Raw genomic sequence first — 16,793 nt, 5'->3', positions numbered from 1 at the left:
TAGGTATGCAAACACCTCGTCGAGAACATCATTGGTTGAAGTCACGTGTTTCACAATTCACTGATTCTGTGATCAATAACCATGGGGATGCACAGGAATTAAGGTACGGGTAAAATTGTTTTGGCAATGGGTTCACGGACATTGTTGGTACCATAATTTGACTACCAAATAATTTTCCCTATGACAAAATATGTTGTGTCGTAATTTGTAACAATATGTAGTTTTAATTTAAGAATTCTTCCAGAAAATTATTCCCATATATAAAAGACATAAAAGTTCCTACTTATTTAGTATTTGATAGTATACAGATTTGTTATAGACAAGTACATTATTACTTATTCTGTATTTACATATCTTAGTTTCTTACATCATTAATTATAAATTTTGTTGACAATGCATTTCTTGACTTACTGTCCTAAAATTTTATCTTCCATTCAGGGGTGTAGTCGTCAGTTATGAGTCGTCAAATGTCAGGTCATAATATACAATAAAATTACTGTCATAAAATTATTTAAAGTATTCTTTTGCAGCTGAAAATTAAGGTAAACATTATTCTGGTTAGACATTGTAATGTGTGGTCCCCATCCATAGTGTTGCAATGTGTCACATGCTAGCAAAATTATTTCTTAACATTATACATTTCTTATATACTAACATAACATACACATTCTTCTTCTGCATCTGTGTCAACTCTCTGCATAACCTGTTATAAACATTCAGCATTAATTAACGTCAGCGCACGGCATGACTTATTATAAAACATTCAGTATTAATTATCGTCAGTGCACGGCATGACTTCAATAAACATCTTCTGGTACTTCTCGTCCGCTCCTGGCATGACCTATAAAACACTTTATCATAATATTAACTGCTGCAAAATCACGTCAGCTCCCGGCATGACCTATAAAATTTCTGTAATGACAATTAGCGTCAGCTATCTGCGTGACCTAAAGATTCACATCCTTATTCTAACTAAAACTACGTTTCATTTTGATGACGTGTGACAACAATGCTGCATCCTGGAATAAAGAGTACATGTTAATGTTACCACTAAAATAATTGATTAATGAACGATCTATATTATCAGTTTAGCTATTGCAAAAATCGACATTTTCTTAAGTAATTATATCACGTTATAAAAAAAAATTTCTTTCATTTATGAGCTCTCAGTGCACAAATTCATACGTCGTGTCGTTGTCTGCATGTTCTCTTTAAGTTAGGAAATGTTTCTCGTGTTTTTATTTGTCTTGGCTGGCGTAGCATCATTAAGTACTGCTGTGTTCTTTAAGGTACGGTGAAATATTAGCGGCCCGCTGCGTGTCGCTGCTTTGTTTGTTACTGAAGCGCGCTGAAACTACCATTGTTGCATACTTACGTGTCACGCCGTCCTTTCGTCAGCTGAAATGCAAAAATTTAAGTCAAGAAATGTTTCACGTTGGATACATGATGATTCCCTAATGATTTCTTCTTACGTAGCGTTTCCACATGCACTACATTAGCGTGTGGAATATTACGAACTCTGTAAGGGCCTGCATACAGAAGTTCGAATTTACGGCATCTGTGCTTACCTTTGTTGGAAAGAAAATGAGTGCGAATCAGTACTTTGTCGCCAATCTCGTACTTCTGTAGTCGACTTACCTGCTTCTGTTGTTTCTTCCGCCGATCTGCAGCTCTTTTAGTGTTTGCTAATGCTGTGTCTATTATTTCACAATGTCGAAGCCTACGCGTCTTAGGAAAAGTAATTAGTTCGGTAATTTTGTTCGGTGGGTCTTTATTTGTCAGTATTACGGTTGGTGATAGCATCGTAGATTCATTGGGTATTGCATTTATCACTTCTTGAAACTGTAAAATATATTTATCCCATGTTGTATGTCTTTTATGACAATAAATTCTGCATAACTTCCCGATCTCTTTCATTATTCTTTCTGATGGGTTGGAAGAACTGTGATATCTTGATATGTAAATAGGTGTTATGTTCTTACTTTCTAACATTTTCTTCCATACGTCTGACCTAAACTGCGGACCGTTATCCGAAATAACCTTCTGTACACGTCCTACTACTGATAGAAAATCTCTTACAAACGCTCTTGATACTGTTCTTGCTGTTGCTTTCCTTAGTGGAGAAAATGTTACAAATTTGGATGTTAGTTCTACAGCTACAAAAATATAACTATAACCATTATTTGTTCTGGGGATTGGACCGAAAAGATCCACTGCTGCCATGTGTCTTAACTTAACCGGTATGATGGGATACAATGGTGGAATGTGTGACACTGTTGATGATTTAGCTTTTTGACATATCTTGCATGATGCTATTACTTTTCTTATGTGTTTTTCCATGTTATTAAAGTGGCAATTTTGTCGCAGAATCAGAAAGCATTTCCTCGCTCCGTAGTGTCCATAACTTAGATGTGTATACCATATCAGTTTATTTACGATCCCTTCCGGAATGCATAAAAGCCAATTATTACCGTCTCGGTATGATCGAATAAAGAGTATATTTTGATGTACAGTGTAATGAAGTCTGACTTTAGCGTTACTTCTGTCTTTCCAAAGCGTTACAATCTCTTTCAGTGTTTCATCTTTCTGCTGTTCTCTCTCTATATCCTGTAATGCTGCTGATATAAAGTTTTCGAAAGCTACTTGTTTAATATACATAATACTATGGTTGTTGTAGCAAAAGGTATTTTCTTTCTCCATGCGTTTATTGTGAATGGACCTCGACAATGCGTCGGCAACAGTATTCTGCGTGCCTGGAATGTGTATAATGGTAAAATCAAACTATTGTAAGTATAATATCCAGCGGCTTAATCTATCGTGCGTAAGTTTTGCTGACAATAAAAACTGGATTGCTCGGTGATCGGTATATATTGTTGTATGTCGGCCATATAGAAAATGACGGAATCGCTTAAAAGCGTAAATTACACATAGTGTCTCTTATTCTGTTACAGAATAATTGCGCTCTGCTGGAGAAAGTATCCTGCTTGCAAAAGCAATGTGTTTCACGACTGTCTTATCTTCTTCCTTTATTTCTTGGAAAATATGTACTCCTAGTGCTGTGGTTGAACTATCTGTTGCAACGGAAAAGTTTTGTGTTGGGTTAGGGTGTGATAACAAAGGTGCTTTTAATAATGCTTCTTTCAAGTTCTCGAATTCAGCTTCAACGTCTTCATTCCATGACCAAAGTGTGTTTTTACTTGTAAGCTGGTATAGCAAGGGCGTGTCTAATGCTTTGTAGTGGATAAATTTTCTAAAATAATTGATAAGACCTAAAAAGCTCCGAAGTTCCTTTTTGTTTGTTGGCACGTCGATGTCTTTCAGTGCTTGCAATTTGTCAGGGTCTGGTGCGATACCTGTTTGTGAGATAATGTGCCCTAGAAATTTTATTGACGCTTTACCAAATTCAGATTTACGCAAGTTTATAGTTATACCATTCTGCTCGAATGTATTCAGTAATTGTTGAAGAGTATGATTGTGTTGTTCCCAGTTTTCTGCTGCAATTAAAATGTCATCGACATATGTAGTAATTTTGTTTTTCAGATCTTGTGGTAGAATAGTATTCATGCCTCGTATAAAGGCGGCAGACGAAATCGTTAGTCCAAACGGAAGTTTACAAAATTGATAGCATTCCCCAAAGCAAAGGAATGCCGTATATTTTCGCCAATTTGGGTGTAGTTGGATTTGCCAAAACCCTGATTTGAGGTCGAGTGTAGTATAAATGGAGGTGCCATGAAATTTTTGCAGTAACTCTTCTAACGTCTGTGGTCGGTCGGTTTCTGTAATGATTATTTTATTAACTTGACGTGAATCTAAAACTAAACGTAGTGATCCATCCTTCTTTTCAACAATGTGTAGTGGATTTATATATTGGCTGGCTGCTGGTTCTATTATTCCTTGATCGATCATTGCTCGTAATTCTTTCTTAACTGCTTCTGTGTGTATGTGTGGGATTGGATAATGCTTTGCTTTGAAAGTCTCGTGTGGTTTCACCTGAAATTCGTACATAAATCCTGTCATTGTTCCTGGAACATTGGCAAAAACTGCTTTGTGTTGTACCAGAATATTTTCAAGTTCTGTGCGTTCTGCGTCGCATTTTGCTACACTATTGTCTACCTTGCGTGTAATTGTCTCGAACATATTGTACTCCTGTTCCTCTACCAAGTCATTATTAAGTGTGTTCGTGTATAGTGCGATATAACAATCGTTATCTTGAGAATCAGTAATAATCTCGATCCTGTGCATATTTTGTTCTTCGGAGGATACTGTGTTTTGAAATCTTACGATCACTTCCCTGTTTTCCTTTTGTAGTGTGAGGTATGACGATTTGAAGTCAATCTTCGCATCGTACTGAACAAGAAAATTTATTCCTAATATCATGTCTGTTGTTAAATTCGGAACTATCCAACAATCACTGTGGAACGTTTCTCCTGCAAAAACAAATGTTAATTGTGTCTGTCTTTTAACTTCAATGCCTTTTCCTGCAAAAGCTCCCTTGACCTTCGTTCTGTTTAAAGGAAATACTGGGTAATCATTATTGCTATTGCATCTGTTAAATGTGTCTTCGTTAATTACGCACATAGGTGAACCTGAATCAATTATCGCTAAAATATTGTGCGACTGTAAATTTATCTCTATTATTGGGTGATATATTGTTTTCTGTAGGATTGGTTTTTCCTGTAACAATGTGTCTCTCACGTCGTCAAATGTAATGGCATTTTCGGTCGTTATGTTTTCTCTGTGTGATTTCATAGTATCGACATTAAGAGATTCATTGCAGGTTTTCTCTAGTCATAATTCTTCCGATATGTGATTTTCAGCTTGGGAGTTTGGTATGTGTTCTATCAACTGTACAGTTCTGCCGTTTTGATTATTAGCAGTGTCTGGTGGCTGAAATCTGGTGTCTGGTACATTCATACGGTAACGCAGCTGTTGGGCCCTGTTGTAGTTTCCGTTAAAATTGTCATTGTGGAACGTCCTCGGCGGTCTGTGTTCGTTTTCTTTTCTCCTGTCGTTATAACTGTGACTGTACGGCAGCCCACCTGCACCCCGTAGAAACGTTTGTTTTTGTTCATTTTGCGGTCGACCCGCGTAATGGCCTTCCCCGGTCGCATTATCTGAGCGATGATTCATATGGAAATTTGACCTATTCGGTTGCGTGTTAAGTCTCGGATTCTGTTGCTGTCCTGAATATAAATTTACCGTGTCAGTATAATGTTTTTCATTACTCCTGTTTTCGTTGTCATTTTCGCTGCGAAAGCGTTTACTCGGATTGTTATTACCAAATCGTGTTTGTTCAAAAGTAGCTGAGTTTGTTTGTTTTCCGTTCTGTCGTGAAATTTTTTTGTTAACAAATGAGTAGTCTGCCTGGTGTGCTTCTAATAGTTGTAAGATGTCTCTAAAAGCGGATACATTGTCCTTTTGTTGCCCTGTCAGTAATGACACTTTCAAAGCTCTGGGCAGTTTTGAAATGCAAAGCTGTATTAATGCCGATTGACTGTATGGCTCGTTGAGGTACTGGTTCTGTTCCACCATGTACTCGAAAAATTGTGTGATTGTTGGAAAGGTAGAATTTTCAAAGTTTGGCAAACTAAGTAGCCGATCTTTGATGCTGTTTTGTGTAGTGTCAGACCAATATGCTGATAAAAATGCTTCCTCAAATGCTTCTACGGAAAAACATTGTCTAGCAATTGGTCGCATTCGTCGTGCTGGTTCTCCTTCAAGAAAACTGACAATAAATTCTAACTTATGTTGTACTGGCCATGATGGTGGAAGTGCTCCCCTGAACTGTTGGATGAAATCCAACGGATGTATTTGCGCCCTGTCGTTTTTAAACTTTCTAACTGAAAGAAAATGTTTGTGATCAAAACTGTCATGTCTGTGTGTGTAAGTGTTGTCGTATTGTCTTGAATATGGATTCGGGTGTCTTTCTTCCTGGGTAAAATCTCTTACTCTCTGAAGTCTACCAACATTATATGTATTATGGATCTGAGGCATTTCGTAACGGTGTGTGTTCTGTTGAAAATGATTATGTGCGGCGGTTTCTTGTGCGTCCGCTATCTCTTGCTGCAGAGAATTTATTTGCTGATGCAATGAATCATTACGCGATTTTAGATCTGTGATAGTTTGTTGTATATTTGTCAATGGCGTGTTATTACTATTAGAGTTCTGTTGCACTGGGACTGGTGCAGTGTCGTCTGATCTCTCGTCATTGTTAGTATCTAAAAGATCTATTCTTGTAGTGAGTTCATTGATCTTTTCTGTCAGTTCGTTTCGTAATTTACGGTTGCTTTTGGTGACTTTCTTAAAATCTGCCTTTAAATTTTCTGTGTCATGGTTAATTTCTATGTGTTCTATTTTGTCAGTTAGTGTCTGAACGTCCTCTGTTAATTTATCTTTAACATTCTGGATTTCAGTGTCTGTAGAAGCTTTCACATCGATTGTCTGTGTTTGGATTTCTGTAAGCCTGTCTTGTATTTGATTATTTGTTTCTTTGACCGTTTCAATTTCTTCCGAGATCGACTGTATGTGATTGTCTACATATGTTTTGCCCTGGGCAAACACTTTCTTTTTGTCGTCCTGACGCTGTTTAGTGATTGTTTGTAGTAATTCTTTTCGTTCTTTATCCTGCGATCGCACCAGTTTACGGTGACGTATCAAACAGTTTTCTGTGTGATTGTTAAAACGTTCATCAATCTGAGCGTTTTGTTTAGCAAAGTTTTCTGTCATTGTTTCCCGTATACTAACTGCAAATGTTGCTTGGTTATCGGATATTTCTTGAATTTTGTCGCGTAATTCTTGTGTTGATTGTGAACATTTTTCAGCGACTGTTTGAATTTCTACTTTGATTTCGTGTTTTAGATTTTGGTACATGTTGTCTAATTTCTGATCTGTGTGTGCGTGTTCTGCCTTAATTTCGTTTTTTAGATCTTGTGACCTTTTTTCTAATTCTTGTGACCCTCTGTTAAAGTTTTGATTCATGTCTTGTCTCATTTGTAGCAAAAATGCCATTATTCGATCCGTTTCGGATTGACTTCTGTGTGTATTTGTATTCGTTGTTAAAGGCTGTAGATCTGTGTTCATTTGAACATCCTCAGATGATTGTGACTGCGTCACGTTTTCCGTAATTTCGGAATTTTGGTCATGAGAACTGTTGGATCTGCTACGCAGGTTGTGTAGCTGTGTACCGTTTGAATCTAAATCAGTGCTTAATGGAGTCTCTCTGTCTGACTGCATTGTAGTGGTTTCGTTACTGAAACTGTTATGTCTACTATGCGGAATTTGTGACTGTGTACCGTCTGTTGCATTTAATGCCAAATTATTTTGCACTACCGTTTCATTGTCTGTGGGCATTTCTGAAGTTACTTGTTCGTTAAACGCTTCCATATTGTTACAGTTATTAAATGTCTGTTCACCTAACGTTTCAGAATCAGGGTTTTCACACGTATTATTACTGCCTATTCCAGAAAAGAATCTCTCGTCAGTATTTTGTACAGTTTTATCAGTTTGAGAACGAGTAATTATTCTGCGGGACATTGTCTATAATCATCACACGCAACAAAATATATCACTGTTCAAAGCGGATTCAACACTGAACAAACACTTTTCAACGCCGAATCAATAAAGCAAACAGAATTGCCGATGACCTGTGAATAAAAGTTATACATTTTAGTATATGCGTTGCGCCACTTAACAGTAACTTATTCACACTATTATCAAAGTCAGTATATTCATATCCACAGTAGATTCACTAAAATGTCGTACTGAATGGATATCGCCAAGTGAAACCTTCCCGTCTAATATTGGATGAACGTTTGCTTGCTGACTGAACGCTGCGTCTCTTAAAATCTTTTAACTGCTGCTCTGTCAAGACTACCTGCTGATTATTACGACGAAACATAAAATGTGTTGTCGCCGTGGCCCTCAGTCGTTACCTGAAATTATTAAGACTGATTCTTACCTTTAATTATTTATACTGGATCGCCATCTGACTGCTACAGCAAACTGTGGAATGAATATACTTACTTCTCTTTAACATAATTATAAGCTGCTGGTGGAGTTTCATAATACTTTGTGACTGGAATTCTTTAAGTTGAAGTTAATTTAGATTTGATAAAAGCTGAAGCTCAGTTTAGACTTTTCTTTTAAGATAACAATAAATTCCGTAAAGCATTTACGTGAATGATTTTGGGATAGAAAATTCTTAATGCATTTAATCTGGTAGAAGTTAACTATATTCTGAGAACGATCTTGACAAACAATTACAAGGGGTATAGTTCTTTACAAAAATTCTTAAAAAGTAGCGTTGCGCTACATACCTAATTTTCCATCAAAATTACATAACTATATTCTGAGAACGATCTTGACAAACAATTACAAGGGGCATAGTTCTTTACAAAAATTCTTAAAAACTAGCATTGCGCTACATATAGCGAGTGGCTGGCGAGCACACCGCTTCTTTCAAAGTGTTAATTCATACCTCGCTTACAGCGACCTCCTCTCATGTCTCGCTAGCTACGACTGCCTCGTCTCGCATCTTACTCGCAACTGCTCGCTTCCAACGCTCAATGCTACAAAAGTGCGGTCTCGCCGCCAACAATGGTTTTTGGTGCAGACAATCCCTGCTACCATTACAGATGTATTACTGCGCGCTGTTTCCCGCTCTTTCTCAAAATGTATCTATGCGCGGTTTCCCGCTCTTTCTCAATAATACACAATGCAATTTAATTAACAAAACAATTTAAATAAGAAACAGTTCAGATAATTACATGCTAAAACAGTTTAAATACGCCTATTACATAGTTACAAGAGTGTTTAGGATGTGGTGCTATGCAAGGATAAGGTAATGTAAGGTAAGAAATGGGGAGATTCTCTATAGAGTCGGCGAGGAAAGGTCTATGTGGGAAACATACACTAGCAAAAGGGACCGAATGGTAGGATGTGTGCCAACACATCAGGGAATAACTTCCATGATATCAGAGAGAGCTGTAAAGGCAATATATTGTCGGGGAAGTTAGAGACAGGAATGTATCCAACGAATAATTGAGAATGTTGGGTGCAAGCGCTGCACTGAGATGGCGCAAGATAAAGAGTCGTGGTGGTCCAGATCGGGGCAGCCAGAAAACTGACGACCCGTGTGGTAATGTCAGTAATGGGTAATGATTCCAGTATAACACTCTTTTTATTTACACTCAGAGAAGTTACAAGGAGTTTACAATAAATCAGATCATAGATATGGGCATTGAAACAAAAATGCAAATGTCTTTCTCTGTATAAATTTTGGAGCTGCTTTACTGTTGTGCAGACTGCGGAAAGTGGTGTTTGGAGATATACTAACTGTCACTGTTACCTAAAAGATCAGTTACCTGCTGATTTTCTGTCCTCGACTGCCCATCGTCTGGCTCCCTCTCCTACTAAATGTATTTCGTCGGTAGTAATGAATTAATTAAGCAAAAGACAGAAGGCACGGAAGCTACAGACCGGTGGCAGCCAGTAGATTCTGGTAATGAAATCACATATTCAAAAAGTAACTCATGAAAACGAGGTACTCTGGCACAATGTCTTCCTTCAGTTATCACTCACAAATAATAGCATCTTGGCTAGCAGTTGACTTGAAGGAGGAGAAGTTATAAATAGTTCCATTGTTACACTGACAGAATTAAGTCCAGCGCCTATAGAGGGTGCTGAAAGTAAACCAAACTGAAACACGATAAAGACAGAAGCTACGCATGGCCATCGAATACTGTCACAGAAAACAGGGGTCGGACGATAAAGCATACCACACTATGACATGTGGATTTGAAAAGCCGGTATCCCGCGGTGCAAATACCGCGGTACCATAGTCGCAAGCACTGTCGTTGCTGGGCACTTACTAATTCCAATAATGACGAACAGATCAAGAGTGTCTAAACACAAGAATGCGTTCAAAGTAATGGAACGCATAAATTGCAACAAAATGACGGTAACTTCCGCCCAATGACCCTCTCGATGTCGTCTCGTTCAGAAACTGCAACTGAATGGGGTGAACCATGGCTCTACTTGACATTTGTGAGCACGGACGCCACACCTTGATGTGTGATCGCAGTTGACAACTAATTTCCCGCAGCCAACGTGACAGGGTGTGCAAATGAACTATTAGTTCAGCATTACTCCGACGGCGGCACGGTCTCTTTGCTTCTCATGTAGGGGCACCTGTTCCGACGCAGGTTCTTCAAACGAGGTGGGAACTGGCAAGCATCCACCACCACGAACCTTCAACTTAAATTTTAAACAACGCCAGGGACCTTTATTGGACTTCATCGTCTTAAGGGGCTTTATATTTTAATTATAGTGGGAATATGAAAATTGTAACGGGTAAGGCGAACTCTAGATTGCGGTTTATTGGTAGAATCCTGAAGCGATGCAGTCCTTCAACAAAGGAAATAGCTTACAATACGTTAGTTCGTCCAGTCTTAGACTATTGTTAGTCTGTATGGGACCCTTACCAGTTGGGTCTGATTCAAGAAATTGAGAAGGTCCAAAGAAGAGCGGCAAGATTCGTGACTCGTACATTTAACCATCGCGAGAGCGTTACAAATCTCATCGAAAGTTTGAAGTGGGACACACATGCAGATAGACGACGCAGAGACTGCTCACTAAATTCCGAAATCAAACCTTCACCGAGAATGTAGAGCATATATTATTACCACCAACTTTCAGATCGCGTAATGATCATCATTCAAAGATGAGGGAAATAAGAGCTCGTACTGAGGCGTTCAGTCGTTTTTCCCTCGTAAGATCCGCGAGTGGAACAGACGGAGGGGGGGGGGGGGATATGACTTTGGGGCGAATTGTGCCCTCCGCCACACACCGCTTGGTGGATATCGGAGTATATATGTAGATAAAGAGCCGCTCCCTCGAGCTGTCGACTTGTAATTAATCAACTGATTGCTCTGATTTTGTTATCAAATTACTAGGAATGTTATCGGGAGTCCGAATCTGTAACCGAAATTTAAAAAAAATTATTTGTGTCTCTTCCTTAGTAGTGGGGGCTGGTCCGGGCAGACGTTGCGGGCTCGCCACGTGCGATATCTATGCTTATACAGTCTAGTCACATAAATGTGACCGCCGCCTATGTTCAGCGTCAACGTGCAATGGAGGGTGGGATGCGTGAAAGAAGTACAGTCGTTGCTGTAATGCGGTAACGGATCGATTTATCGGACGTCCAAAGAGGCATGATCATTGGTTATAGGGTCGACGAAGCATTTCCGAAACAGCTAAATTGCTAATTTGTATAATGGCGCTATCCAAAACCGGCGCCGAGGCAACTGTGGTGAATCAGGGGTCATAGATGACAGAGGTAAACGGCGCCTGCGAAGATGTGTGCAGGCGAGCGACTGACTGCTCAGATGAACCGAGCGGCTACCAATACTTTCTCCTCAACGACCGTTTATCGAAGGTTGCTGCGTATCGGACCCTGCAGCAGGTGCCTGGTTCATGCACCCATGTTGACTGCTGTTGACTGGCGACGAAGGCTGGAATTTGCACGCCAGTACCACAACAGGACGTCCACTGAATGGTGACAGGTAATCTCTTCAAATAAATAATTTTTCGTGTTTCTTGGAATAGATGGCCTGTGGCTTGTACGGCATGAAACGTCTGTAGCTAAACACTCTCCAACAATGGCCGTAAGGGACCAGGCCGAAGGCCGTTCCCTGGATGATCTCATCATTCTGGAAGGCTCACTGGATTAACGTAAGTACGCGTCTATCTCTGGACCGTTTCCACTACTACATGCAATTTGTTTCTCCTCAGCACGATGGCATCTATCAGTTGGAAAACGTAATTTGTGACACATCTCGCAGTGTAGATGCGTGGTTCGAAGAGCACTGGGATGAGTTTACCATACTCCTCTGGCCACCAAACTTCCCGGTTTTAAACCCGATCGAGATTCTGTGGGACCATCTTGATTTACCTGTTCACCCTGTGTATCAACAGCTGGCAAACCTATGCAGCTTGCCACGGCACGGGAGTCTGCATGGCTCCACATCTCTGCCAGTACCTTCAAGAACATCTCTGAATCTCTGCCTGTACTTCTGTCAACGATTCTGAGCTGTAAAATGTGATTATTCAGGGTCTGACAGTTGGTCGTTAATGTTACGGGAACGTGTATAAATGACTCTGTTCCGAATTAGCAACACCGCATCTTCCCTGAGAAAAAGTCAAGGGAAACGGATCAATTGGGTCACCACCAACTACTGTGTTCTGGCTTTAAGGTGAAGTTAACAAGATCTCTGTTCGCTGAACACTTGTTGACGTTTACAGAGGTAACTTTTACTCTACATAGATTTTGTAGCTTAAGATGTGGCATAGAAGAGAGCTTCAGCAGGCAGTAAAACAAAGTGCCGGCGCAGGTGTCGGTGAACGAGCCGACTGCGCTGCGGATGGACGGTCTGATCGTGGGCTCAGACCAAATGGCCCTGGTGAGGGTGTCGAGCGACGTGACGTACACGACGCAGACGGTGCGATCGCTGCTGCCGGGGGACCGAGGCTGCCTCTACAGCAACGAGAGGGACACGCTGCAGCAGGGCGCCTACTCGTACGCCAACTGCAGACTCGAGTGCTTCCGCCAGTACGCCATCGCCACCTGCGCGTGCCTGCCCTACTTCTTCCCGCCAGCCGGTGACTGCATCCCACACACGTCTCTGTTTCACTTTGTTTATTTATTTATTTATTGTTCTGTGGGAGCAAGTTAAGGAGAATTCTCCATGGTCATGGAACAAGTCAATACATGAAATTATAACACGATATTAGAAACAGATAAAATGAAATATAAAAAAAAACATATTCAGGTGACAAGTAAGTTTAAATAAAGAAAATCAACAATGTAGCACTGGAATTTGCTTAATTTTTTAGATCTTCTAGGAGCTCCTCGACAGAATAGAAGGAGTGGGCCATGAGGAAACTCTTCAGTTTAGACTTAAAAGAGTTTGGGCTACTGGAAAGATTGTTGAGTTCTTGTGGTAGCTTATTGAAAATGGATGCAGCAGAATACTGCACTCCTTTCGGCACAAGAGTCAAGGAAGTGCATTCCACATGCAGATTGGATTTCTGTCTAGTATTAACTGAGTGAAAGCTGCTAACTCTTGGGAATAGGCTAATATTGCTAACAACAAACGACATTAAAGAAAATATAAACTGTGAGGGCAATGTCAGAATTCACAGACTATTGAATAAGGGACGACAAGACGTTCTCGAACTTACACCACGTATAGCTCTAACAGCCCGTTTTTGAGCCAAAAATACCATTTTTGAATCAGAAGAATTACGCCAAAAAATAATACCATACGACATAAGCGTATGAAAATGTGCGAAGTAGACTACTTTTCGTGTTGAAGTGTCACTTATTTCAGATACTGTTCTAATGGTAAATAAAGCAGCATTTAGTTTCTGAACAGGATCCTGGACATGGGCTTTTCACAACAGCTTACTATCTATCCGAACGCCTAAGAACTTGAACTGTTCCTGTGAGTTAGAAACTGTAAAAACTGAGTCTTACTGTGATTTAACATCAAATTATTTTCCACAAGCCACGAACTTATTTCATGAACTACATTATTTGATACTGTTTAAATATTACACACAAGATCCTTCACTACCAAGCTGGAGTTATCAGCAAACAGAAATATTTTTGAATCACCTGTAATACTAGAAGGAATATCATTTATATAAATAAGAAACAGCAGTGGCCCCAGCACCGACCCTTGGGGAACGCCCCACTTAACAGTGCCCCATTGGGACTGAACATCACTACCACTCTCAATATTGCTGAGAATTACCTTCTGCTTTCTGTTCTTAAAGTAAGACGCGAACCAATTGTAAGCTACTCCCCTTACCCCATAATGGTCCAACTTCTGCAGTAATATTTTGTGGTCAACACAGTCAAAAGCCTTCGTTAAATCAAAGAAAACACCTAGCGTTTGCAACCTTTTATTTAATCCGTCCAAAACCTTACAGAGAAAAGAGAATATAGCATTTTCAGTTGTTAAACTATTTCTAAAACCAAACTGTACATTTGACAGCAAATTATGTGAATTTAAATGCTCCAGTAACCTTGTATGTACAACCTTCTCGATAACTTTAGCAAACACCGATGGCATAGAAATAGGTCTATAATTGTCGATATTATCCCTGTCTCCCTTTTTATAAAGTGGCTTCACTACTGAGTACTTTAATCGGTCAGGAAATCGTCCACTCCTAAAGGAAAAGTTACAGATATGGCTAAGCACTGGGCTAACATACATGGAACAATACTTCAGTATTCTGCTAGATACCCCGTCATATCCATGAGAGTTCTTGGTCTTTAGTGATTTAATTATTAACTCAATCTCCCTCTTATCAGTCTCGGAACATTTTTTTCTAAGAGCGCTATATGATTCCCTGTTGGGACTAGGTTTCTATTTAGTTCACCTGCTATATTCAGAAAGTGATTATTAAATACTGTACATATATGCGACTTATCAGTAACACGGACATTCCCACTATGCACTGATTCTATATCCTCGACCTGTCTCTGCAGACCAGCCCCTCCTTTACGACTGACCATATGGTTTCAATTTTATCCTGAGACTTAGCTATTCTATCTGCATACCACATACTTTTTGCCTTCCTAATAACATTTTTAAGCATCTTACAATACTGTTTGTAATGGGCTGCTGCATTTAGATTCTGACTCTTTCTAACGTATTGATACAATTGCCACTTTGTTCTACAAGATATTCTTATCCCTCTAGTCAGCCACCCAGGCTGTCTGTTTGTGCTAGTACCCTGTTTTAAACGTTCTAATGGAAAGCAACTTTCAAAGAGCACGAGAAAAGTCTTGAGAAAATCATTATATTTATCTTCCACTGTATTAGCGCTATAAACATCTTGCCACTCTTGTTCCCTGATAAGGTTTACAAAGGCCTCTACAGCAACTGGATCAGCTTTCCTAAACAGCTGATGACTATATTTAACACGTGTTGCAGCACAAAACTCTTTTAGAGTTAAAATTTGTGCATCATGATCTGAAAGGCCATTAATCTTTTTGCTTCTAGTAATGAGGAATGAACAAAAATGTTGTCAATGGTTGTTCTACTGTTCCCTTGCACTCTCGTTGGAAAGAATACAGTTTGCATAAGTATATATGAATTAACGAGGTCTACCAGCATCCTCTTCCTTGCACAATCACTTATAGAATTAATATTGAAGTCACCACATATAACTACCTTTTTGTATTTCCTATAAAGTGAACCAAGAACCTCCTCTAGCTTTAGCAAAAATGTTGTGAAATCAAAATCTGGGGATCTATAAATAACAACAGTTAGAAGTTTAGCTCCATTAAATTTAACCACACCTTCAGAACATTCAAACATCTTTTCAGTGCAATACTTTGAAACATCAGTTGACTCGAATGGGATTCCGTATTTAACATACATGGCTACTCCCCCACACCGCAAAGAGCTCCTCGAAAAGCTGCCAGCCAACCTGTATCCTGGTAAAGGAAGCCTCTCCTTATTTAAGAAGTGTTCAGATACACCAATAATTTTATAGTCAACATCTATAAGCAATTCGCTAACTTTATCTCTAATACCTTGTATATTTTGATGAAATATACTAATTCCCTCATCACTCGGATACCTAAGCTTTGTCGAAAGTGGTTCCTTTGTTAGAGAGACTTGCCTTAAGCAGGAATACCTATCAGCTGACTTCAATCTAAAAAAGGTGCAGCTCTAACACCCACCACCCCACACCAGCTAGGTGTTATCTGAAAATCTGTTGTTTGCTCTGTACCATCTGGACTAGGCCTCCATCACGCAGGCTGGGTGATTGGACGTGTTTGTCACTTTCACATTTCAATCATGGTGACTTCTGTGTAATTAAAGTCCCTGAATAAAATTGTTTTTTTTTTTCTGTTCGTCTCATTGCGTATTTATTTCAGCTATCTTCCGTACTATACTGTAGCCGTTATTTCTGTGTACACTGAAGTGACTAAAGTCATGGGATAGCCATATGCACATGTACAGTATCGCGTACACAAGGTATAAAAAGGGAGTACGTTGGAGGAGCTGTCATTTGTACTCAGGTGATTCATGTGGAAAGGTTTCCGACTTGATTATGGCTGCACTGCTGGAATTAACAGACTTTGAACGTGGAATGGTAATTGGAGCTAGATTCATGGAACATTCCATTTCGGAAATCGTTAAAGAAATCAGTATTCCGAGATCCACAGTGCCAAGAGTGGACCGAGAATACTAAATTTCAGATATCACCTCTCACCACGGACAGTGCAGTGGCCGGCGCCCTCGCCGCCCCTCACTTCTGCGCAGAACCTCCTCATTCCTTACCTTATCGACCCACCTAATTTTCAAAATTCGCCTGTAGCACCACATCTCAAATGCTTCGATTCTCTTCTGTTCCGGTTTTCCCACAGTCCATGTTTCACTACCATACAATGCTGTACTCGAGACGTACATTCTCAGAAATTTCTTCGTCAAATTGAGGCCGATATTTGATATTAGTAGACTTCTCTTGGCCAGGACTGCCCTTTTTGCCATTGCTAGTCTGCTTTTGATGTCCCCATTTCTCCTTCCATCATTGATTATTTTACTGCTTAGATAGCAGAATTCCTTAACTTCATCTACTTCGTGACCATCAATCCTGATGTTAAGTTCCTCGCTGTTCTCATTTCTGCTACTTTTAATTTCTTTCGTCTTTCTGCGATTTACTCTCAGTCCATACTGTGTACTCATTAGACTGTTCAACATTCTGTTCAGCAT

General features: G+C 39.6%; 1 protein-coding gene across 1 annotated transcript in view; it reads left to right on the top strand.

Moving 5' to 3' along the window:
* Positions 1 to 16,793, top strand: part of LOC126355533 (pickpocket protein 19-like) — a 115,573-nt gene that overhangs the window by 85,274 nt on the left and 13,506 nt on the right. Inside the window, exon 7 of the mRNA XM_050005877.1 lies at positions 12,390 to 12,657. Coding sequence (XP_049861834.1) covers positions 12,390 to 12,657 — 268 coding nt within the window. The remainder of the gene's footprint in view (positions 1 to 12,389; positions 12,658 to 16,793) is intronic.

This window comes from Schistocerca gregaria, chromosome 3, assembly GCF_023897955.1.
Source record: "Schistocerca gregaria isolate iqSchGreg1 chromosome 3, iqSchGreg1.2, whole genome shotgun sequence".
Taxonomy (NCBI): Eukaryota; Metazoa; Arthropoda; class Insecta; order Orthoptera; family Acrididae; genus Schistocerca; species Schistocerca gregaria.
The sequence above is the reverse complement of the archived record's forward strand: the minus strand, read 5'-3'. Positions and strand labels throughout refer to the sequence as shown.